This window comes from Ciconia boyciana, chromosome 5 (assembly GCF_034638445.1).
Source record: "Ciconia boyciana chromosome 5, ASM3463844v1, whole genome shotgun sequence".
Taxonomy (NCBI): Eukaryota; Metazoa; Chordata; class Aves; order Ciconiiformes; family Ciconiidae; genus Ciconia; species Ciconia boyciana.
Genome location: NC_132938.1, coordinates 78,869,563 through 78,893,903, shown reverse-complemented (window position 1 = coordinate 78,893,903; position 24,341 = coordinate 78,869,563). Strand labels below are relative to the sequence as shown.

The 24,341-nt window shown below is 39.5% G+C and overlaps 1 protein-coding gene across 17 annotated transcripts in view; it reads right to left on the bottom strand.

Moving 5' to 3' along the window:
• TNIP3 (TNFAIP3 interacting protein 3) overlaps positions 1-24,341 on the bottom strand; it is a 106,036-nt gene that overhangs the window by 31,967 nt on the left and 49,728 nt on the right. For all 17 annotated transcript variants that reach the window (XR_012042509.1, XM_072861621.1, XM_072861615.1 and 14 more), the window contains 6 exons: positions 14,593-14,679; positions 12,915-13,004; positions 11,721-11,786; positions 10,274-10,405; positions 6,247-6,375; positions 526-642 (listed from right to left, as the gene is read on the bottom strand). Coding sequence is in view for 16 of the 17 variants with exons in the window: in XM_072861621.1 (XP_072717722.1) it covers positions 526-642; positions 6,247-6,375; positions 10,274-10,405; positions 11,721-11,786; positions 12,915-13,004; positions 14,593-14,679 (621 nt within the window). In the remaining variant the exon portion in view is untranslated. The remainder of the gene's footprint in view (positions 1-525; positions 643-6,246; positions 6,376-10,273; positions 10,406-11,720; positions 11,787-12,914; positions 13,005-14,592; positions 14,680-24,341) is intronic.

Sequence of the window (24,341 nt, the reverse complement as noted above, 5' to 3'; positions counted from 1 at the left end):
GAATTGCTCAGAACAAAGATTAAAAAAAAATAAACACACTTCTCTATAGTGATTGGTATGCAGGTTACGGATGCAAATGTTTTGCCTCACACTTTGAAAAATCGCAATGCCAACACTCTAGTTTTCCAAGACTACGATTCTTAGGCAATTCACTAAACTTTCAACTTCTAAGAAAAAAGGAGCAGAAGACACAATCAGTAACTCATGAAGTTTAGCATTCCCTCTGGATGAAATTCAGCCCCTAGCAGAGAGCTGACAGGATGTCTCCAAGAGTCAGGAGAACCATTCTGCTGCTTTGAGTCCTATAAAAGTCCTTGCTCCAGTCCTTTGCAAGGACTCAGTTTCACTTCGTGGACACTGCTGTGATGATAGCATCTTAGGAAACACCATTTCAATGGGCTACGGCTAAACTGGTTCTTCCTTTCAAAAGCTCTACGTAGCAAGTTTACCAGGCACAATTCTTGGGAGAGAGGACAAAATTATGCTGTATGAAATCCACCCAGGCTTACTTCCAGCTGTTCTTACCTGCTGTCTGAGAACTTCAAGTTGGGTTCTCATTTCCTCAAGGCTGTTCCTGTCACCCTTCTCTGAAGGAGTCCCAAGAACAGGTGAGTGCTGCTTTTTCAACACATCCAGAAGGGCCTGCAATGTCAAAAAGCAAAATTACTAAAAAGAGATTCACTACATCAACAAAAAAAAAACAAACCAAAACCCTTTTAGATTATTAGAATGTTTGCCTTCCAAATAAACAGATTAGAGTGAGGCACAGACTTGTGGGGGTTTTCCCTTCACTTCCAGTTGCTTCAATTATATACACAGGATACAAACCCCATAAACAACATACACGCATGACTAGGTCCAAATTTTCAAAGTGCCCACACTACATCCATGAATTTGAGACAGTGTCATTTAGGAGACTTTTACTTATAACTATAACAACCAACATTTACCTATGGAAATCACAGCTACAAATCTCATTCATAAACACCATTCCCTGTGCAAGTCAGAATTTGGGAAAACAAAGACAGGTGTCTAAACTCAGCTGAGGCCAAGACCAAGCAAACAAAAAAACCAAGAACATAAAAGTAATACGCAAAGATGGCCTAAAAATGTGACTACAGTTAAGTCTGACCAAAACATTTTTTTGCACTAAGAGTACAAATTTCTTCAACTGGAACCGAAGTAAACCCTCCGGTTGAACAGAAGTTATGTAGTCTCTGTAGGTTGTCACTAGAGGGAGTTACGAATACACACACACTACACTGACAAGGCTCTTACTCTATTTTTCAATCAAATTCTACCATAGTTCTTTGCAGATTTTATTTATTTTTAACAGTATTACACAGCTCTCCCTTGGATTGGGATAATTTTTAAATCGCTCTTACCCCTCTCTATCAATAACCACACGCTACACTTACATATCTCTTATTTACTCTGGCACAAACATTCGCCATTCAGTACTTTTCAATGTCTCTGACATCAGATATGGACTCAGCTAACTTCATCCATTTTCGAAAGTTCAATTCCTGCTAATGATCCCCAGCTCCCCCTTGCTGGCCACACTCCATTCATGCCATAAAGAAAGGAGGAAAGATAATCTGGAGAGCGAAGCGGCCAAGCAGGAGAACCAGTATCTAAAGTAACCCAAGGATTCGTATTAATTATCAAAAGGCCAACAACAACAACAAAAAAATTAGCACTTTCCATGGAGAACATAGAAAAGAAAAGAGAGGTTTTTTTATCTGATGAGCTACTGTTCCTAAGAATCACACAGAACAGAAATTGGTACAATAGTGGCAAAGTTTGCCATGTGTGCCATGTGAATACATAAATAAGGTTGAACATAAGCATGGGAGGATTAAGATTACTGATTAATCTTCAGTAAGCTATCTGTAATTAATTAATTAATTAATTAATTACAGATAGCTTACTGATTAATCCTCCTTTTGCCCCTTTGAGCCACTGCTAATCCCTTTTAGGCTATGACATGGCAGTGCCCTGCACAAATAGTAAAACAAATAATCAAAACAAGTTTCCCATTGGCATTTAGATTGGGCATGGATCGCCAGCAGCAGCAAGAGTCAGTGAAGTTTGACAATATCACTGTACGTATGATAGGTTCCCTGGCTGACTGCAACCCAGATCCTTTCCCAGGCATGTGGTTCGTTACACGTACCGCTGAGGACAAAGGTGAGTGAAACATGCTTTTCTTCTTCCCCCTGCCTACGTGGGATACATCTTGATGACAACCACAGAATCACAAGACTCATTTGGGTGGCAAGGGACCTCTGGAGGTCCAAGCCCCTGCTCAGAGCCAGGCCAGGGAGGTCAGGTTGCTCAGGGCCTGTCAACTGAGTACTGAGCACCTCCAAGGAGGGTGATTTCACAGCCTCTCCAGGCAACCTCTTCTAATATTTGACCCCTCTTAAAAGGAAGTGCTTCAGATGCCCTAATTCAAAGATAACTGAGCATCCTTCCTTCACAACATACGATTTTCCCAATCATCTGCTGTGCCCACTTTTTATATGGCTCTGTCTTCTGTTAAAACTCCTTCACTAGGACATATCTTACTGATCACGGCCATCCCAACGTTACCAAATGGTAGCGCACCTTTACAATTGAAGTATGTATAGTCATAAGCTGTTGATGGTCCTCCTCATTCTTGAACAAATGTCACTATATTGACTATATTCCTTGCAGCTCACTTCTTAGAATCATATCATGATATAGGCATATTGGGTATTTGGGCAGTTCTTCAGGTTTTTTTGTTTATTTGGGGTTTTTTTGAGGAGATTCATCTCAAGATTATGGTGAAAAAAAGATTATGATGAAAAATCTCAAGTTTATGGTGAAAAAACAGAAAAATCCAGAAAATTCAATCTTCAAAAGGTTAACAGTAGAGAAAAATAAGGTGAGGATTTTTTTAAACCTCATTTGGAAGCAACGCTGTGAGACCCCGTTTTATCACTTCAAATAAAATAACAAACGGTAGCATGAACAAATCTGAAATGGTTTAGGGTCATACTAAACCCAGATCAAAATCTTTGAGGAAAGATTGTAAGACACATGCTGAGAAGTGCTAGGTATGGGGGGAAAAAAGGGAAATTTTGTAATGTTGCTATTGGATCAGTAGCAAATCATTGAGAATTATGTCATTATAGAAGATTTGGGTTCCCAAGTATAAAATGGAGACTAAACACTACTAAAGCTAATACTCAAAGATCTAACTGAAATATTTTTCTTTCAAAATTCCCATCACTCTGAACTGACAAAAGGTGGGGCTGTTTTAGAGTCATTTACGGAAGAAATGAAGATATCGTTGTTCCACTGGTTTTAAAAAACAACTGTGAATAAAACTATAATAAAACACTTCAAATTAAAAGTAAATAAGCTATTTTAAATATGTAACTAAGATTTGTAATTTCAAATTGGCAAATTTGAGAAATTACAAAGAACTTCTAGGCACCTTCTATAATTGGTCCTGTATGCAATTTTTGCAGATCATTTGGCTATTCCTACTTCATTAAAAGTCAGACTACAAAAAAACCCAATCAAACCACTCCCCTACCCCCCAGAAAATCATATCTCAGGGAAGGTGAAAAAATTGTATAGAAAAATGATCAAGGGACAGCTAGATGAATAATTTCAAGAAGGAAAATTAAAATACCCTTTAGGGCCTTTTAAGGACTGGAGAAAGGATTTGATCCCAACGAAAGCTACCACTTTTGGTAGCTTTTAGATGAAAATGCAGGGTAAGAGAGACAGTCATACTGAGCTGTTTGTTGCAAAAGAAATTAAACTATATATTTTATACATATAACTATAAAATATAATTTTTTTCCCCACTATAAAAATGAGTACAAGGAGGAAGGAATTTACACAGGAAAGCAAGACTAAAGACAGTCTTTCCAATAAGGAGGATAATGTAGAGCACAGTGGCAGGATGGCTAACAGCAAGGAAGACATACCAATGAGAAAGAACTCACAGCTCACTGCGTTAAACTGAGCTTAACTTAACGTGGTGTTAAATAACATTCATTCAGAAGTACTGAGAACTGAAACCTGAAATTGCAAGACAAGCAGCACAGAGGTTTACTGAACTTTTCAACATAAAAAATGGAGCTGTATGACTGAAAAATAACTACCTTGGTTTCCAAAGCTGTGAAAAGCATAAGTGGTCCACGCACCTAGAAACCTCTTAATCTAACCTCAAGAGTGTGCCAGGCTTGGGAGGAAATTTTGAAGAGAATTGCCTTTTAGACATCAGAAATGGGATGAAGTAAAGCATTCTTTAACCTGATGTCTTTCATAAAAACCAGATTTTCTTAACAGGAGAAATACATTAGAGCTTATTAGTCTATGTTTAAATAACAATTGAGATGGTGCTGCAGCAAAGTTACGAAATAAGTCAGAAATTTGGCTTGTACTTGAAATATATGGTGAACAAGGAAACAACCACAGGAAAGCCAACAATTTTGGGATATAGCATTGCAAACTATTATGGCGTTGCAACATCACTTTCATGCTGCAGACATCAAAGTAGGATCACATTGGACTCTATACTTTGGGTACTCTGGATGACGGGATCAAAGTGGGATGAAGCCAAAAGTAAAAGGATCAACGTACTTAAAGTAAAAAGGTTAATGTACTTAGAAACAAGTAGTAGCATCTTCCATAAACTGAGAACTAAGCAGTTTAAAATGACTGAGATGAAAAAACATGCATATTAGTAGGCGTAGTTGTATTTTAAAAGACCAAAAGAGTTGGGGCAGCTTAGCGAAACTGTCCTGTAGTGAAAATACAATTGCTCTCTGTAGCTATAGGGAAGGAACAAGTGCCCCTGAGAGCAATCATATTTTCACTAGAGGACAGTTCTGCTTCATGGAGAGGACAGATCTGCTTCATGCAAGGATTGAAGCAGATCTGTTCGACACTGCTACCGGAAGAACAAATGAATATCATCTGGCCAGAATAAATTTGGCCTAATAGAAACAGATAAAAGTATCTAATGAAAGAAGAGTTACAGTTCCAGAACAGCCTTCCAACAGAAACACAGTAGAAGGAGCTTAAGTAATTTTAAGGAAAACGTTGTTTGATTTCAGAGAATTTGTAAGAACTTCAAGTCACTGAACCTGCAATAGCACGGGAAGGGTACAGAGGTTCCCTTCCAGTCTTACGTGCATTCATGACATGAGATTTGAAGAACACAAATACACAGAAAATCAGTAAAGCATTACTCGTGGGAAAGTGTGTTACATGAAATTAATGTTTCATTTTAAAGTATGGTCTATTTACACATCTGTCTTAGTTCCAACCACATCATAAGAAAAGACAGCAAAATAAAACATTGAAATAAGTTGTTTTACTAAGATTACCTTGAATTAAAGTTACACTGAAGCTTTGAGCAAGTCCTGTCAATGCATTTCAAAACGACTTAGAGATCATACTTTCTGTCAGATTTTTGAATATGGCAACATTACTTTTTTGCCTTGACTTTTGCACATCATGGCCCTTTAGCTTGTGCATCACTTAAAGTTACACAGCAATGGTTACTGCAGTGCATTTCCTCAGGAAGTGTTTGTGGTTCACCATGAAATACAAAATTGTTAGAAAACACCCACTGCTTTATGTGATCTTTTGATTAAACAAAGCTACATTTATTACTTTCCCTCAGTTAGAAAAAAATAAATCACATTTAGCTATTTTATGGCAATTTCCTCAATGAGACATATATACACATACATACTTATATGTATGAATATATATATGTATATACAAAGTAAGACAGGAGCATGTCTTGTGAAGAGAAGCCATTTTTCTCAAACACAGAATATATGTAAAACAACAGTTTTTAAACTGAGGTTTTTTTAATCGCAGTATTTCACTGGATGCATATGAAAGTGTCTTTGTGCCATTTCTCTTTTGTTCTAAGGCAGGAGAATATAGAAAGAGCTTAGATGTGACACGTAGAGAGGTTTCACAGCAGAAGCCAAAGATTCTCTTAACTTTCCTCTTTACAATGCAACCCTACTACCTACCAAGAACAGCATGTACAGGTATTAGCTAAAGTTAAGTTCTTGCTTGTTTCCCCAGCTCCCTAACAGTGATCATGAGTTTGCTACCATGAACAGGTTGTTCACCCAGGACTGAAAGGATGGGCATCTTACCAGATGTGTCACTGCTTCACAACAGAGACCCTAGAACTAAAGGAAGAGGTCCTGGTCAGTGGCTCACTCTCATTCATACCTTATTGAGACGACTTATTTCACACTCATAGTGTTCTTTCTTTCTGATCATTGAGGCATTCTTCTGCTTCAGAAGCTTGTTCTCTTCCTTCATTTCATGGAGAGCTTCACTAAGGACCTTTGTTTCTTTCTGGGATGCAAAAATACAGAGAGATGCTGCTGAAATGCAGATGGAACCATTTTTCAAGAACAATTTTCAGAACATCTGCTGTCTGGCAGATGTGCTGCATTTTCGTTGTCCCAAACACAGCTGGGAAGGGATGGAACAGGAAGGCAGATGGTTAGTAAAACCCAGATATGATAAAGCCTGTTGAAATTGTTTTGACCACTCACCATATGATGAGACAGAGAAAACATACCAGACTAAATCCCTGCTCTTTACAGTCTGCAGTTGCACAAAGCCATGAGAAAGCTGGCAGGCCAAGCAGATCAGTACCATACAGATGATCATCCCAAACCTGCATTAGTCTTACGTACTCATAGTGTAAGACCAGGCCTAAATGCTGCTGGAGTCCCAGCCATTCCCAGTGTCATACAACATTAAAGACAAAACCGGATCTCAGTATCACATAGTCTGAAGGCTTTTTCCACTACACAAGAGACTGAGGCAGATCTCAGCCTGCTCAAGAATTACCAAGTGACCAACCAAGGCTTAAAAATCCACTTTCTTTGACCCCATCACAGTTTTTGTTGACTTGAGTTTGACCCTTCCTAGTGCATGTGCCTATGCTGTTGCCATGCCAGCAAACTACCATGAAGATGTCCCACTTGCAACAGGATTTATACACTAGTCTTTCAAGATGGTATTATAGGAATTATTAGGACAAATTTGCCAAACTTTAAGTTTGATTCTCTTCTCCTATCACTTTCAGGGCAGTTATTTTCAATCTACAATGAAGGAAGCTAAGATCCAAATCAGACCCTGAAGCAAGCGGCATTGTGTAAGCTTCTCTCCCAGGGTAATGCATTCCTCACTAGCCCGCTTTTGCCAGACTGTCTTAGACCAAAGCTGTTTAGACATACGTAACAGAATGGCCCATTCTACAAAAAAAAGAAAAGTATTTCAAATATTCTTCTGCAGCTGCTTTATGTGATTAAAAAAATTAGATCCAACAATCACATGCACAGGACACCATATGAATGCTTTTTTCTTTGTGCAACAGGCATATCTCTGTGTAGCCAGTGACTAGACATTTACGGTTCAGGCTCATGAGACGTGCATCACCATGTGCTGATTGAGCCTCCGAAAAACACCCTTGAGAAACTGTTGCTTACACATGAGGTCGCTTTATTTTCCTTTGTTCCAAGTTAGTTGGAACATTTCATTTTCTCCAAAAACTGGGCAAGATTAGCAGGGTATCTCTGCATTAAGTATAGGAACTCACCCAGGAGCTAGCTCAAGCTGGCATGTGCATGCATGTTTTAAGATATTAAAGAAAAACAAAACAAAACACTAAAATACACATAGACTTTTAGCTATGCTTTTCTCTACGCCTTTGCCATCCTCTTTTCCTAACTCCTAGCACACATTCTCCTTCTCAGAGGCTGACACCTCTGGCAACATGGCCATTTATAACTAAAGATTTCCAGTTTGTTCAGGTTTTTGAATCATCTGAATTCTTACATCTTATTGCTTCTTATTCAACACTGAATCTTGGGTGTTATGGTACCTAGGCTTTCCAGTGACTAGGCTGGTCTTTGATTCCTGTCTATGGGTATGTAGTCATGTCCAGAGAAAACAAAAAACCCCAATTAAATCTCCAAAACAGTCAGTTTTCCTCTGTGGGCCATGCAGGACACGGGACAGATAAAGTTCACAACATCATTCTGTGAGAGCCATACCTCCAGGCGTGTTAAAAAAAAACCCTAAAATAGCTCTGTAAGAAAGCAGCAGCATGTAATCTGTCTCGGGGTTGTTTGGTGCTACTGGTTTTCCTGAATGGCTCAGCAGAGCACCCAGAGAACTGCCACTCTGAGTAAACAAATTTAAAAGGTACTGTCAGGCTGCTGAACTAGATAAGCAAGTAGAGAACAAATATCTTACTTTGCTCTGGCAATTGCCCTGTACAGCCTATCCCAGCTCCATAGCTACAGCGGGGTAAGTAAAACATTTTAAAAAGAAAGGGTTGTTACCTTTCAAGAAAAGAAAAAAAATATATATACACACACACATATCACACACACATATATAAAACCAAATGCAGGTATCAAGAATGTTACTTGCTGCAGGAAAAAAAAAAAAAAACAAACCCAAACAAAAAACCCCAAACTCAAAACATAAAGCCGTAAAAATCTAATCTTGGTAGATCTGTCAGCTTGGGCCTCTTCCGCATCTGCTGAACTTTAAAGCAACAAGCCTGCTCACGTGCTTTCAAGCTGAACATATCTTTATGCATTTTCCTGAATCATCCCCTGGCACTGCTTTTTCTTCATCCTGCCTCATGGGCAGCATAGGATAACCTGAGTTGGCACAGCTGCTGACATGGGTGTTACAATCCTTGTTGCTCATTCAAAAGTCTCTACTTTTAGCAGCTACCTCTGCAAAGGTGTAGATCTCCTGCATCCTTGCATGACATCCAAAAAGCAAAGAAATTCAGAGTAAATAGAAGCACTTACTGGCCGAGTATATAATTTGTAAAGAAATTGCTGATCTAAGGCTGAAGTTCCATGCAGGTTAACTTGTCCTCGTAAGAGATTTTTTGATTATATTGTCATTTAGTTCATTATTCATGTATGTAGTAAAAAAATTGAGAGACTGTACTGCTCATCCTTACCTTTTCAACAAGGTAGCTAGGGCTATTTTTCACAGCTATCATATATTAAAGGGTAGGCAGTAAAAACCTTAGTAATATGAACAAGAAGATAGATTGTCTCGCATTGAATCCACACTTGGAGCAAATATAGGCAGTGATTCAGCAAGTACATAACCACATAGTTTGCTTTAAAACATGTAAATGGTCCTATTGGTTGGAAATCAAGCACGTGCTTAGCTAAGACCATAGTGTAATTGATAAGCAAGTAAGATGAATGTTCTGCTTATGAAGACAAAAGCTAAGGACTTTGCATTTCTTTTCGTGCAGCAGCTAACTTACATCTTACCTGAACCTGAAAATGATGTGATTGCCACTTGTTTTCACATTTGTTTTGTGTTATCAAGTGAATAGAGAAGCCCAACTTCAGCCATCAGAGCACCGTGCAGAATCTCTTACAAGAGTTTATGAAGTGTGTGACGCCATGAAGCAGAATGAGAATAGGAAGCACCACTCTCTGTGGTGCTTGTAAAACGGGGCACAAAGTTTTGTGTATACATCGGACATATATATGCTGATCCCTCAGGTTGGTGGTTTTACTGTGCTGGGAATTCAGCTTAGGGATCCAGCTTTAGATGCAAATACCTACACAAGAGCCAGTGCCTAAGGAGTCCTGAGAGAGGTGCCCAACCATTCTCAGGGTGAGGTGAACACCACTCTAGAGCAGCTGATCAGCCCAGGCACTTTCAGCCCTAACAACTGCACTGACTACATCACTAATATTTACGGGGAGCTGAGATAGCTAGCACATGTATAAAAGCATATATTGTCAATACCAAAATGTGGGTGTCTTAAGCTGAATTCATTCCTTCAAGTATTTGTTGCCAAGCACTTCACGTAACATCTGCAATGACATTCCTATTCCATTTGAATTCACTGTGGCATTTTCATTCACAAAGAAATTCACCCCAAACTGAACAGCGAGGAAGGAAATCTCTGCAGTATTCATATCAATCTGCTCTTTACTCCCCCACGCACACTAATGCTGTGCTCTCTGCTGATTTCTATTGAAATTACTCTCTCTCTATACATAGTTCTCTGATTAAACAGAAGATCAGCCACTGCCTTGGGTACAACATTGAAGAGCACCCAACACCACAATCTCACTTCACAGTTGCGCGACAACCCATGCCCTGCCACTCACGAGAAGAGAAAGAGGAAAGGCAAGACAGCGTTCAACACTGAGCACAAACAGGATAACAGCATGCACCCTCCTACCGTTTCCTGCAACGGCCTCTCTCTGCCCAGGGCTTGCAACCTTTCATCTTCTGGATGCTGTTGATGTCTCTTTTCCTCCAGCTCACCGACTCTCCTCTCTGACACATCCAGTTTTGCTTTCATTTCTGCCAGCTAAAAAGCAAGTGACAGACCATGGTGGGCTGACTGGGGATCCTGAAAGGCACAGCACCTCAAAGGTGCCTTCAAATCCTTTCAGCTCTCAGCAGATCAGCATAAAGGAGTGGATCTGGTTGCGTGTAAAGTCCCCAGCCACTGACTTTCCCCTCCCAACCTCCAAGCTCCGCTGCTCTGTCTGCAGTGGAGACTTTTAATGATACTGGGCAAATTCTTCATTGGTGTTAACCCAGTTGGGTCTCGCACTGTTTTGCTGCCAAAGGACAGCTACCACGGGTCTGTCCTTCCAGATGAATTTTCCATTTGAATGTTCTTTTTTTTCCTTTTGCAATTTGGACTCCCTCTGCAGTGGTGCACATCCAAATGATCTAGCCAGAGGCATAAAACAGTCCCATATTTAATGAGGAAGAGCCATTTAAATTCCTCCTCTCTTTGGGGAAAGAAAAAAAAATTCAAATAAATTATCCAAATGTCAGTAAAGCTTACTAGAAAATATTAGAGAGAAAATGTTCCTGATAAGCACATGAGGTCATTCTGCAAACTTCCTTTCCATAGAAGGAAACAGGAGATGAGAAGCGTCACTCAATGAACCAACTTGGGTTTTGGAATACCCAGCAAAATTGTAAGCAGCCAGCTTCACTAGGCAGCTGATTAGAACGTCTGCAGCAAAGATGCCACACAACCGCAAGCAAGGAATGAAAGCTATGCCAATGGGATCTTGACAAAAAAAGGAAATAAAAAGTATTTATTTACAATTTATTTTTTTCATGAAGAGCTTTTGTACAGAGTAGTTTCCCAAAAGCAAAAAAGTCTCTCTGCTTATAGAAGGCAGCATTCATGGAGGATTTGTGTGAGAGCTCCCCCCATTACAGGGAGCCCCAGTGAGCTTCCAGGCTTCACAAGCCAGCCACAAGAGATGGGACAAGAACCAACAGATATGTGATGATGTGGATCAGTGGCTGGGCACACCAGGCACTGCAGGCTAATTTTCAGTTGATTGTACTCTGAAGTATGAGAAGTTTTTATTACTTTGTGGAGGGCATGAAGATCTCTGCTGTCATGTTCACCTTTGTCCCTACTATTTTAGAGATGCCTTGCTTCTCTGGTTATTTTGTCCTACTGAAGACTGTACACACATTAGCTTCACTTTTATGTGATGAAGCTTTTTTAATTTGTGAGTAAAGACAAAGTAAACATGATGCCTTTCTCCCCTAAGATATTTGCTATAGCTATGCCTGGTTGGCATTTAAGCACAGACTTAACTATCAGCAGGTGGCATACATATTCCAATAGAAGTAGTCAACATTGTTACCTGTTTTTCATAAAGCTGTTTCATACTTCTAAATTGATGATCCCATTGCTTGTTCACCTCCAGAAGCTGTAATTATCAGGAAGTCACAGTAAATAACCCTTATTTCGACATTGTCAATAAATAAAAAATAGACTGGCATTCTAAACCTCCAGCCATCAGTGTTCACAACCTCATTATTATCTGGCCAGTTCATTTCAGAAAAAGGAAGTTTAAGGTTTGGCAAGCTTTATGGCCCATCTGCCAGTGCTTTGTTATTTCAGTGGAAGTATAACATTCAGGAAGTAACATTCAGGAAACATGCAAATACACAATAAGTTACAGGTGAATCATTTGCAACGCTGTACAAATCCCAGGCTGCAACTCCTAAATGGCCAAGGACTTTCTTGTTAGTTTGCTTTAAGTGCCATAAACATATTTCCAATTAGAAGGTCTCTGACTTCAAACAAGTGAATTGAAGACTCCTGTTGACTGCAATTTCTACTGGAGGCAAACTCCGCTTGCCTTTCTCAGTACCACTAAACTGAGTAAATACGCAAGATGGGCAGATTGGCTAACACCACGCATGTAAGTGGTAGGAGTGAAGTCAGCGTGCATGCATTTTTACTGGAGAAAGCCAAATAGGTCCCTCTGAAGCATTTTGCTTTGTAGGATATAGGGTCTTTAGGATGCTCAGCAAAAGAACAGATTCCAGTTCGCTGCTACCTGTGACCAACACACCAACTGGCTACTACTCACAGTGGTTCCTTGGCCTTTATAATAGTGATCATTAAGAAAATTTGCCCTTTGTACCATATAAATCTCTGTTCTTCTAGATTCATAGCTGCGTTACAGTAAGTCATTGTCTATTTTTAGGAACAGTTCTCCAAATATACCTCTGCCTAGCTTGGTAGAGAGAAGTAGGACTAAAGGAATAGTTTAAACATAATTTTAAGTGCTTGCACTCTTTGGGCTGTGAAGAAATGCAAAGCAGAAAGTCTCCACATAAAAATTGTCTCACAAGAGTGCAGGATGAGACTCCCACAGGAAAAAACATTGGCCTTGCTGGACTGGCGGGTAAAACCAACTGCAGCATAAACACAGTGTAGGTAACAGTGATAACACATTCAGTGATTTCCTGCCCCGGGCATACTACTGATTTGTAATGTCTGTCTTAGAGGTTATATCTGTAAAGGTTAAGGGTAAAGTTAAGATCACCTCTCGTCTCTGTCTTTCCAGTGAGAGGATCTGGTGTTCCAGAGAATTGGCTGATACAGTCTTCTTTTTGGTCAGTAGCATGTGCCTTGACTGGAGAAAAGAAATGTTCAACAATGAATGCTTTCGGCATCCTCTCTCCAATTCAAGATTATCATATAAAACTCCCATCCACCCTGATGCATGCATGTAAAGAAACTGGAACAGCAACATTTTCTTACATTGCATTTGTATTTCAGTACCTTTACACCTGCTGACAGCAGATTCTGAAGTGTACATCTGCTTTAACCCTGCTTAGTCTGTGTTTTAACTGAAGCATTATGCAAATGGACACTGAAATAAACAAAATTATGTCTATTTGTACCATCTGAGACATAGAACACAAAATAGGATTTTAATTATCTTACAGATGGGTAATACAAACAAGTAGTACAAGCCACAAAAGTTGAGCATAAGTTGAAGTGGGTGTAAGTAATTCCCTTCATTTACAAGAACTAGAATAATTAGTAGTATTGCCCCAGTAAGTGCTTGCAGGCCCAAGGCAATAAACTTTAGCACAATGGGTTCAAAACAAGCAATACAGAAAATGAATAGGCCATTTGGAGAAATTAGGAAATCAGTCTGCAATTGTTCCATTTTTTAAAGTGTGGAGTTTTGCCCATGCGGGACAGCAGCAGCTAAACCCTCATTTTTATAATGACAATGTCGTATATCATAATTTCCAAGAAGTTTCTACCAATTGTCATGAAAACAAACATGTGCTCTATGAGAGAGAGAGAGAGAGAGAGAGAGAGAGAGAGAGAGAGAGAGAGAGAGAGAACTGTACTGGAAAAAAGATACATGCTCATAAAAATAAAATATACTATGTTTAGATACCTGCAGGGATTTTTTTTCTCCCTAAATTCTCAAACAATATATAAGAAACCAGAATAAAAGTGAGAGCACTTCTGAGGTCTTAAATCTCGTTAAATAAATTTCTTTTCTTCAGCTAGAGAATTTAATGCTAAATACCAATGAAGAAGATCAAAGAATAGTTTTGTTGTGTCTTTTCACAGGCAAAAATCCTGACCACGTATTTGTGCCATGGCCAGTCCTGCTGAGCTCTAAACGTGGAGCACTTGACGTCCATGCCAGAAAACACTTAATCCCTCTTCCTGCAGAAGTTCATCGATATGTTTAACTTAAAATATCTGAAGCAATTACCTGACAGTCAATGGAGTTATTCACATGTTGAATTGTTTTCAGAATCTGGGCCTTAGGCATGTGTTTAAGTGCATATTTAAGAGTCCTATTAAAGCGAATAGGACAACTCACAAATCTGACAGCTATGTATACACTTGGCACCCAGCTGGCCCGAATACCTCTCACAGAAGTTGTTGGGTCACTAAAACGAACCACTTTCTACCCTTTGTATAACAACAAATTAAAATGACCAGATAATTTTAGGGGGAAAAAAAAAACGCTAGGGAAGGTTTTCTTTCTAAGAATGCCATATCCAAAAATAATTCTAACATTTCCTTCTACTCTTAAACAATGTAAATCATTCAGACAAATCTACTGGAACACAAAAATGAGCCCATAATTGTCAATCTACAAAGTGACACATATGATACCTGCACCAGCTCAAGCTGTTCCTGTTAATCAGACAGCACTTCAGAGGACAGCCAAAACAGTCACTTACTTCTAGTGGGTCTGCTGGGGCTTCCATGTCACTCACACCTGCCCACATGCATCCAAGACGGCCTTGAGCATTTGTTTCGCTACAGGTCTTTGGAAGAAGAACAACAATGAAACAGATACTTTACATTGGCTAAAGGAGCAGAAGAATTGCATTAAGACTCAGAAGATCCGCTAGTGCTGCCTGTGGAAGCAGCCAAGGTTCAGAAATAAGTGGTGGAATGTTGATTTTAACCTTTTCCTCCTTCCTGGCTGGGGCTTCCCAGAAGGGTTGAAGCACACTGCCTATGACTAATATGCAAGGCAGTACTCTGCTTAGAGTGCACGTAAATCGCAATCAACTGCCCAGTTCACCCCGAGAGAGGAAGTGGCATGTATAAGGGAAGGAAGGGTATGTTTTTTCAGTAAATAAGAGGATAGGGTTTTCTATCCCTGCTTCCAGTTGTAAAAAAGGACTTACGTAAGTATGACAAGTATTTAGTGACACTAAGACAGTGTGAGCTATCATGACAGAAAAAGTAGTGAATCATGCTTATAAAGGAGTAAAAGCAAAGTCTGTTAACAGCTATGGGGAAGAGCACACCCATACAAACCCCAAGATGTTTAGGGGAAAACCACAACTGGAAAATTTATTTACTTTCCCTGAAGAAAAGCTGCACAAAGATGAAGAATGACAGGTGTTATTCTTCTCCTAAGGACATCGTATTTGCAGTTCTAGTACTTACCTTATCTAAGCACGGTTCTAGCTTCAAGCTACTCAAGTCTCCACTTGAGTACTCAAGGTACTCAACCCTTCAAACTTGTGTCTTAGTTTCCCATTTGGAAAAAGAGGTTAACCTTACCAAGTTAAACTCACAGGAAAGATTAACAAACAAAAGGCTTCCACAGACTTCACATACAAAGTCAGGACAAAATAGAAGAGTGCAACATATTGTCGTCTTCAGTCTTGGAATTCTGCATAATGATGGATTTGAGAAGGAAGCATGAAAGAAAAATAATTTTCCTTATTGTGGAAAGATCCCTGGGTTTGAGGCTTTTTCAGTGGGGGCAGAGGTTGCTTATTTCCTTTTCAAGGAATGGAACGAAAGCTAACCTGTGAAATTTGACATAAAATAATATAAATCTGTGCGAGTTCTTTCAAATTCCAAAAAAGGATTTAGTCAAAGTAAAGTAATCCTGTGAAATGCTGGAATTTAACAGCCACATTCCAGATCTTTGGTTCATAGTGTTTGACTACACAACTCCTCTTTTGCAAGATATAAAACCCAATTTGGAAGAAAGCTACTATTTTATAATATTTGCATATTAAATATATCCTCCCTACCCTGACGTTATTTTTATTTTTTCCTGGTTTATGGAGCAGCTGAAAAACTTGTGGGGTATAAAGAGAGAAATTTAAAAATAAATGTTATTTTAATAAAGACATTTTAGATTCTATATAGGAGTCATCCTACCCATCAAAAAATAAAAGAATTTCATCCGTACCTAACCAAAACTAGTCTTTGAGCATATCCCTCCCAGGTATAGCATTGGTTTAAAGAAGGAAGAACTACTGGCTGATAACAACAGCAATTTCCACAAGTGCATTTCTTGACATTTCTGTAGTGACTAATATATTGTAAGAAATATGAGCCATTAACTGTCAGGCAATGAAATAACATAAACCTTTGTACCACCAAAGCAAGGCTGAGTGAAACAGGAAGGCCATCCTCTGGGAAACAGACATGCGAGAAGGAGAACTTCTAAAAATGAATAAACATACTGTGCTACCTGGGAGAAGGTAGTAATAGTTAAACTGTAAAATCCCCATAGTGGAGAAAGAAGAGGAAGCACCACGCATTTTAAAAATGAGACCGGTATTATAATATTATTTAAAAATTTATGTCAAATCAAAGCTTACAGCTAATGACTTCAAAGCTCTTTGCAGAAGCAGGCAATAACCCTATTATACACATAGGGAAACAGACCAACTGAATGCTAAAGGTCATCCAGATGTTAGTGTCAGATCAGAGAATGATGATGTCTCCTTTCACCCACAGTCTGTCCATCTGTCTGTCACAGCCACATCTGCAGCATCCATTAACAGGCTGTCACTGCATAATTTTGTGTTCTGACTGTACTAAAGTTAGGGCACATGAAGAGTCAAGAGCCAGCTGCTGAAGCAGAGGGTACTGTCACTAGACACAAATGACACGAACAGCGATTATCTATCATCTTCTCACGATGTCCCACTACCTTGCGCTGGCCTGCTACAGTCCTATAGATTATAAACTCATGGAAACAGAGTCTGTTTCTGTCTATAAAGTACCAACAGTGAGCATCTGATTCATAAAAATACAATCAGGAAAACTTCCATGTTGCATGTTTGCTCTCAAGGGCGATGATTCTCAAGCACAGACACCTTCCCTTACCCCGGCTCCCATGCTCAGCAGTCCCATCCCTGTTCCAGCAGCAGCTAAGCTTTGGGAGAAAGCTTGGATTGAACAGCTGCATTTTATGGTCTGGCCTGCTAAGGTAAACGAGCCCCAGTTTCTGATTTCCTCACAAGAGCACGCTGCGATGTGCTACATGAGGTGCTGAGTGGTCCCTGCAGCGGGGACAGAAGAGCAAACCCAGGGCACAGCCCTACTCATGAATCACAGCTTCCACTTGAAAGATATTAGTGCTCAAATTACTTTGAAGAGAAGATGAGGCTAAGACCCTGGAGTGCACACAGTTGTTACCGTTATTTAGTTCAAAACAGTTTCCTGGAAAGCTGAGTAGCTTCCTGGAAAGCTAGGTGGACATTAGGACACCAAGTCCTTTGTGGTTGATATCTTAATGACTGTTATTAATGAGTACTGAAAGTGAATGATTCTTTCTTGGACTGGAGGATTTGAAGGTGCCATTTATAGGGATTTTAACTAGTTGCAACAGTGTTCATTTCCACTCTCCACCTCTGCCCCCCACTGGAGAGACCTGGACGAAAAGGTGAAGCTCCTGGAAGAGTAGAGGCTAGAACAGCAACAGCATCTCCACATCTCCCCCTTTCCCTGCCAAAATGACCTGCACATTTGGCCGTTTTCACTCTCTGTGAGCTTACCATAGTGACTGAGCAGCAACAGCCATCGTCCTTTCCCACACTAGGGCTATGCATAAGAGTTTGAGTCAAGTTTTGCTCTTTGCTGAAATAGCTATTTTTTGCATGCAGTTTGGTACTGTCAGTGAATCAATTTATACTGGCCTCATTTATTGGGCAAATCTTTCACCTAACATTACTGCCTTGTTTGAAAAACCTATTGCTCCCTGCTAACAATCAATAAGCTCTGAGCTAGGCATGCCCGTGTAGAAGCTCTTAGCTTTGTTACTGGCCTTCCACCCTACGTATACACATTAAAAACAGTGCCAAATTTTCTTGCACCATCTTAGCTATTGCTCTTCACTACAAGTATTTTATGCAAAATACAACAGAATAGAAGTGACATTGAGTACTCTTCAGTGCCTAGCTAGGCAAGCTTAGCATTCATACGGATAACACTGATGCCCCTTCGCACAGTGCGTAAAGTCAATGGCTTTTAACAGACTTGATAGGAAATACATCTCAAGGGTGACAACGTGCTGCTCAAGAGCAACAGTGCTGTTCAGTTGTGCGAGCAGCTTAGTGAGAGATAGGTACCTTGTTCCCTCCCTCCCAAGCGCTTTTCTGTACTGGTTGCCACCTAAGAACAGTACAGGGTATTAGAAAGAGAAAAGTATGTCTGAAATCTATACGAATAGAATAAATGCCAATGAGTAGGGAACAAAAGCTCAAGCTCTTCAGAGGTGGTGGTATTCCTCCAGCAAAAACTGGGAGAGGTTGAAGCAAACCTGTTGTCTGTCTCTGTGAAAGCAGTTCATAGCACTGAGAAGACAGACAAGGAGATGACCACATTCATTTTCTTTGGTATTGCAGAGATAAAGACACTACATTTGTTTATCAGTCCATTGCTACACAATGAAGAACAACTTAGTTGTACAACAGCACTTCAGAAATCTGAGATATATAAAAATCCTTGAAAGAAGGACTCTTTGACAACTATCAGAATTCAGAAGTCAAAACAAGAAAAACATTTTTAAGGCATTTATACTTGATTTGAAGCTATTGAATCAAATATGCAGTTTTAAATTGCTTGGAGAATTCTAGTTGAAGACCAGACTGTAAATGCAGTTGCAAACCTAAAAAACTGTTTACAAATGCAAGCAAACTTTCAAAAAGCTCTTAAAATTTTCCAGTCTGCAAAACATAACCAGACCAGTTAAAGATTTTTGGAGGAAAATTTGTCCTAGTCCTACACAGTGACAGGAAGCTAAGGAAGCAAAAATGACAGCTGAAGAGGGTGTCTGCAAAGTGTGAACAGGTCTGCACAAAACACCAGGAGAGTAAATTTTGGAGGAAAACACGGACTTAGTGTCAGCGTATGTTTGCTAGGTGTTGCACTGCTTGGTAAATATCTACAGAAAAGCAGAGAAGATACCCAAGGATAAACCAAGTGTGCCTGTCCTGCACAGTGGGAACTATGTCAGCTGTGCGCTGTGCTGAGAGGACGTCCATCGGTGCTAGCAAAGACGAGTGCTCCTCAGGAACTGCCTGAGCCACTCTTGCAGCCATAGACTGAAATGGCACCTCAGACGTGGGCAGCACCCCTGCCTACATACATGCTGGACACTGCCATGCAAATTAGCACCATCCCTAACACTGCAGTAAAGGGCTTGTGGGGAAAATCTAGTCCCACTCTTGTCACAGACCACTAAAAATCAGATTTCACTGCGTTGAAATCATACCTACTTTAGCTGCTGACATGCAAAATCAAGACTTGCTAAATGTGACATAACAGCAGTGATGAACTGGTCAGAGAGTTTTATAAATCCCAATCTAATGCTTGCATGACCCTTAATTTCCCTGATTATTTAATCTCTTCCTCTTTAAATGAACAAGTCAGTCTGTGTCATGGCATCTACTGGTTACACTAAAAAAAAAATCACGAGAAAACAGACTGCAGGGAATAGTCTCTGAGTAGAGAAATACAAACTTGGCAGTGTCTTACAGTATAACTGCCTCTGACTTCTCCATAAACACATGTAAAACCATATCATAATCAGCAGTGGACGGAGTTGTGATACTTTTTATAGCCTCCCTAAAATGCGCAGACATACAGGCCTTTATCTAGCTGGGGTCCATCATACATTTTAGAGCAAAAGCATAAGTAACTTAGATTCTCTTCTCATCTGTTTCTCATCCCTTACTTCTCCTTCCACTGTCTCTCCAGAAAATCACTTTCTTTGCACATTCCTTCTATTCCATCCCAAACGAGGAAACAAAACGTCATTACTCCTGCTGCTGGGCTGTGACATGTAATTGTAGCATCACTGAATATAAACCACCACTGAACATAAATAAACTTTTCTTTACATTTGATCATAGTTCGAATAAACATGGAAAACAAAGGAGAGGAACGGAGCAGGGTCTGCTCTCCAGACGAGCAAGTGAAGCTTGGTAGCTCAAGAAAATGAAGTTAATACAACAAGAGTGATCACTTTCTGTCTTTGGAGAGCTTGTCAGATCTGGCTCCTTCTAGAAGAGTGGTTGATAATTTATCTTTTATGTGTATTATAAAAATGTTTCCTTAATGTCCATGTAAGCCCTTCTGTTCCTTGGCTTCCACTGCTCTCTCTCTCTATTACAGTGACTGATCAAAACATGATTAAATGTATTAAGAAAATATAGTGAGCAAACCTGCACCTGCAAGTTTGACTAATAGTCTGAAACCTTCTGTAATGTCTGTGAATCACAATTTAAAACTGTTAAATTCTCTTGATCTGCATGAATTCTTAGTAAGACTTTTACCCAGCTTTCTCCCACTCTTCATACTCCTTTTTTCCACACTCATACTCACATACTTAGCCTATGAAGCATTATCCTTGGCATTTATGATTTTTGTCCATGCTACAGGCAATGGTGACAGAAGAGAATTGGCCATGTATTTTTCAAAACTCATCAGGCAGCTCTGATCATTATGACAGATGGTACCTGTTTTATCTCTCATATTTGTTCACAGCTGTCTTGTATTACTTTAAAGAGCAGGGTGAAGGGGGAAACATCCTCTTTTATGGCAATCAGTTTGAGCACACTCAGGGAAGAAAACTTCAGATACTTTGGAGTGTGGATGCCAGGAATGCCTGGCAGGGAGCTGGGAGCCAGAAGCTCCTGTAGAGAGACTGCTGCAAGGAGCAGGAATAAGCCAGTCAGCTACCAGGTATGGAAAAAGCTTCGCAGGAAGCAAATGGGACTAGGCAGGATTCGCTGCCCCTCAGAAACTCACCGAGTTAACTCACAAGTGGCAGCATACAACCCTGCCTGCAAGGGCAAAGTGGGCTGAACTGATTAGAAGCCTTTTATTCATTTCTATTCTATTTCTATGATATCCTATAATTTCTATTAATAGCAGCTTTGAGATTGGGGTTTTTTTTTCCCTGTTTAAAAATAATTCTCATTTTAGTTTGTATTCTAGGAAGACCTGACCTTTCTGTGTGTAAAAGCCTTTTAATCATCTTTGGGAAGCTTGCAATGGGGGAAAAATCAAAGCCTTGGAGCTGTGGCCAACGCTGAATCCTCTTCACAAGCATCAGCCCCACAAGAAGATAAAAGTTCTCACTTTCAGAGTGCTGGATCTTTATTCTGGGAAAGGCTTCTGTTACAGTATTACAAAATAGGCACTCACAGATTAAGATAATGAAAGCCACTCATCACTTCTGAAAATTCCGTCTGTTCAGTAACTGCAGTGAAACCAAGAACCATTAAAATGCATGATTGAAGTAAAAGTGAATTTTTCCTTGATGATGACAAAATGGTAAAATCATCCTTTTTTTTTTTTCTTCCTAGCTGATCAGATATCTGCCGTGAGGTTTGTTGGGGGGGGGGGGGGGGGGGTGTGTTGTTTGTTTGTTTGTTTATTGTACTGTTCAGTTGCAGAATTGTAGAAGCTAGATTTACTCTGAGATTACTTGGGTTAAAATTTGTTGGCTTCTGGGGAGCCTTCTGTTTGCTTACATTTTGGTCAAGCTTTGCTTTTGGCTTTATTCCTGAAACTGCTGTTATGCCAGCAGTTTTGCTACAATATCCATTGCAACCCCTTTTCCCATTCTAGCGCACATGGTGAAAAGGTAAAAAAGAGAGATTTTAGTGGAAGAATAAAATCAGCTCTTAAACCAGAAGAAGAATCTACCTCTTCCTGTCTAAACCTGGTCCACATGCTTCACTCAGAGAAGTGTGCTAGAAAGGGATTTTCCCTTAAGTAAGTATGTCAGCCTCAACCTTTTGTGCTGTTTGGTTAGGTACTCACTCTGACAGAAAAATATGTACAGATGCAAATGTGTGCCTTAATATGTGGGAACCAGATAAAATTAGAGCAAGATGTGGTTTCAGAGTAAGTAAAACATAGCATCGGCTTCTGTTTCAGGATTTCCTTTATCCGCTGTTTTCCATCATCGCCAATGAGACTAACCATAAGGGCATGGCTACTCATGTACCTAAGCATTTGCAAACTCAGGCCTGATGATGAAAATCCCAGTGTCATGGAACAATAATTGGATGATAATTTGTAACTGTAGCAAACAGGCTATTATGAGTTTTACAACATAGTTGTTGCAAGTACAGATAGCCCTTAAATGAAAATTTTTTCTTTCTTGCTTCAAACCCAAAACAGTTTAGGTGCTTGAAAGTGCCTTTTTTTTTTTTTTTTTTTACCAACTGATGCCATAAAATATATTATCTCTGTCAACTTTACTTTATGTTGACACAGTGCTAATTACTTTAGTTGCTTCCCTTCCTATTTGATATTTTTAATCCACCCTCACCTCCCCCAGAAAACATCCTTCCTGTGTGTAAAATCCTGATGAAGGATTTTAATAAACATACTGAAAACACTCTGCATGAGTACTTCTTAGTAATATTTGTAATTTTGATGCATAATATTTAGTCTAGCTTATTCCAGTTGAATGTAATAATCTTTATACTTAAATTTGAAAAAGGAAGCTGCTTTTTTGTGGTACAAAATATGTTTCTTTGATTTCTTATATTAAAATAGCAAATTGCTTGATCCTTTTGGCCTTCAGTGTCCCCCTCTGTAGAAGACAGAACAAGGAACTCTTTCCTTCCTGAGGCACATTTTGAGGACAGGCATTTTCATAGACTATGGCCTCTGCAGGACTGGAGCTTGCAATCCTTCTCATTCACACACACTCGTGCTGCACATTACAGCAATAAATGATGTTACAGAAGACAGGGGGAATAGATAAGTAGATGTGAATTAGAAATTATCAATTGTTCTAATCAGTAAAAGATTTCATCGTATGTTTCCCTTTTTTGGTCAATGGCTCTAACAAAAGTAAACATTAAACTTAGAAGAGTTTAAATCAGTGTAAAATAATGATGCCACACTAATGTCTCACCTCTTATGTCAGCTCAACACTTAAAAAAACCCAGGCAGTTTGCTCACCTAGACAAAGTATGTATAGGGACACAGGCACTCAAGTCCCTTATATTAGACCAATTAACCATACGTGGGTGTCAGGGACCCCAGTACACCAACAGGCTCTAATTGCTGTGACCTGCCCATAAGGATGTTTCTCTGTAATCTTTTCCCTCTCCTGGCATGGGGAACATAGCATCATGACAAGCTGCAATTAAAGTACTACAGATAAAGGATGCACATCCTTCAGCCTATGATAAGAATTAGTTCATTCTGCAGACCTACATTTTCTCTCTCTCTAAATATTTGCCTTTAAAACCACAATAACAATATATATTTTTATGGAAAAAAATCCTGGTGAAAAAGGGATTTTGTTTAGAGACACTTCCAGATAACAGTCTCAAAAGCGATTTAAGCTTAGGAGGAAATGCCATTTTGCAGTGTGCAATTTATAGTCATCACTCCAGAAAAAAAAGTTACAGAATAAAAATGACTTTCTGGCTCTGCCAAATAACTTCCTGATGAATGACCAACACTATAGGGAAGGGTACACTTTTGTTTCATTATTAACTTTTTCCTAATTCCTACATATAGAATTTCCCCCTCATTTTAAGTTTAAATCAGCGTTTCATTACACAAACTGACATTTTCTGTTTTGTTTTTTTTTTTTAAAATACTATTTTATAACCTTCGTAACTGACAGTATACTAGGTTTGTTAAATATATTACCTCTTTTTCCAAAGCACACAATCCAATACCTCTTATACTGAAGTTGCTGGAGCTTATCATCACAACTGTCAAGCTGTCACTCACTCGAAGCCCGAGTCAATAACCAGCCAAGTGAAAAGCTGTTTGACTTAAAAGTATAAATAAAAAATAGCCAGTGTATTTCTAGTGCTGAAATATCATAAACCTTCCTCCTTTAACCTATGAAAACCACACACACATCTTTCATGGGAAAACAAGTGCTATAAATGCAAAAAGCATAAAAGCATTACAGATGAAATACTGCCATGGTATTCTGTGTGAAGTGCTGAAGCACTCCACGAAAACAGTTGAGGTGAGCACATCCTTTCTTTTTCCTCCCCACACGCCCCAAATCCTTTCCTACATCTCCTTCTGTTGGAGGGAGGCTAACAGGGGGGACTAGGTGTTTCCACAGACCATTTGTGGCTTGCTGTTCTGCCCTGTAATTTCATAGCTCAATGCTACTTGATTCTGCACTGACTTCTGTTTCACTGTGCTTATTCCTCCTCTGGGGCTGGGA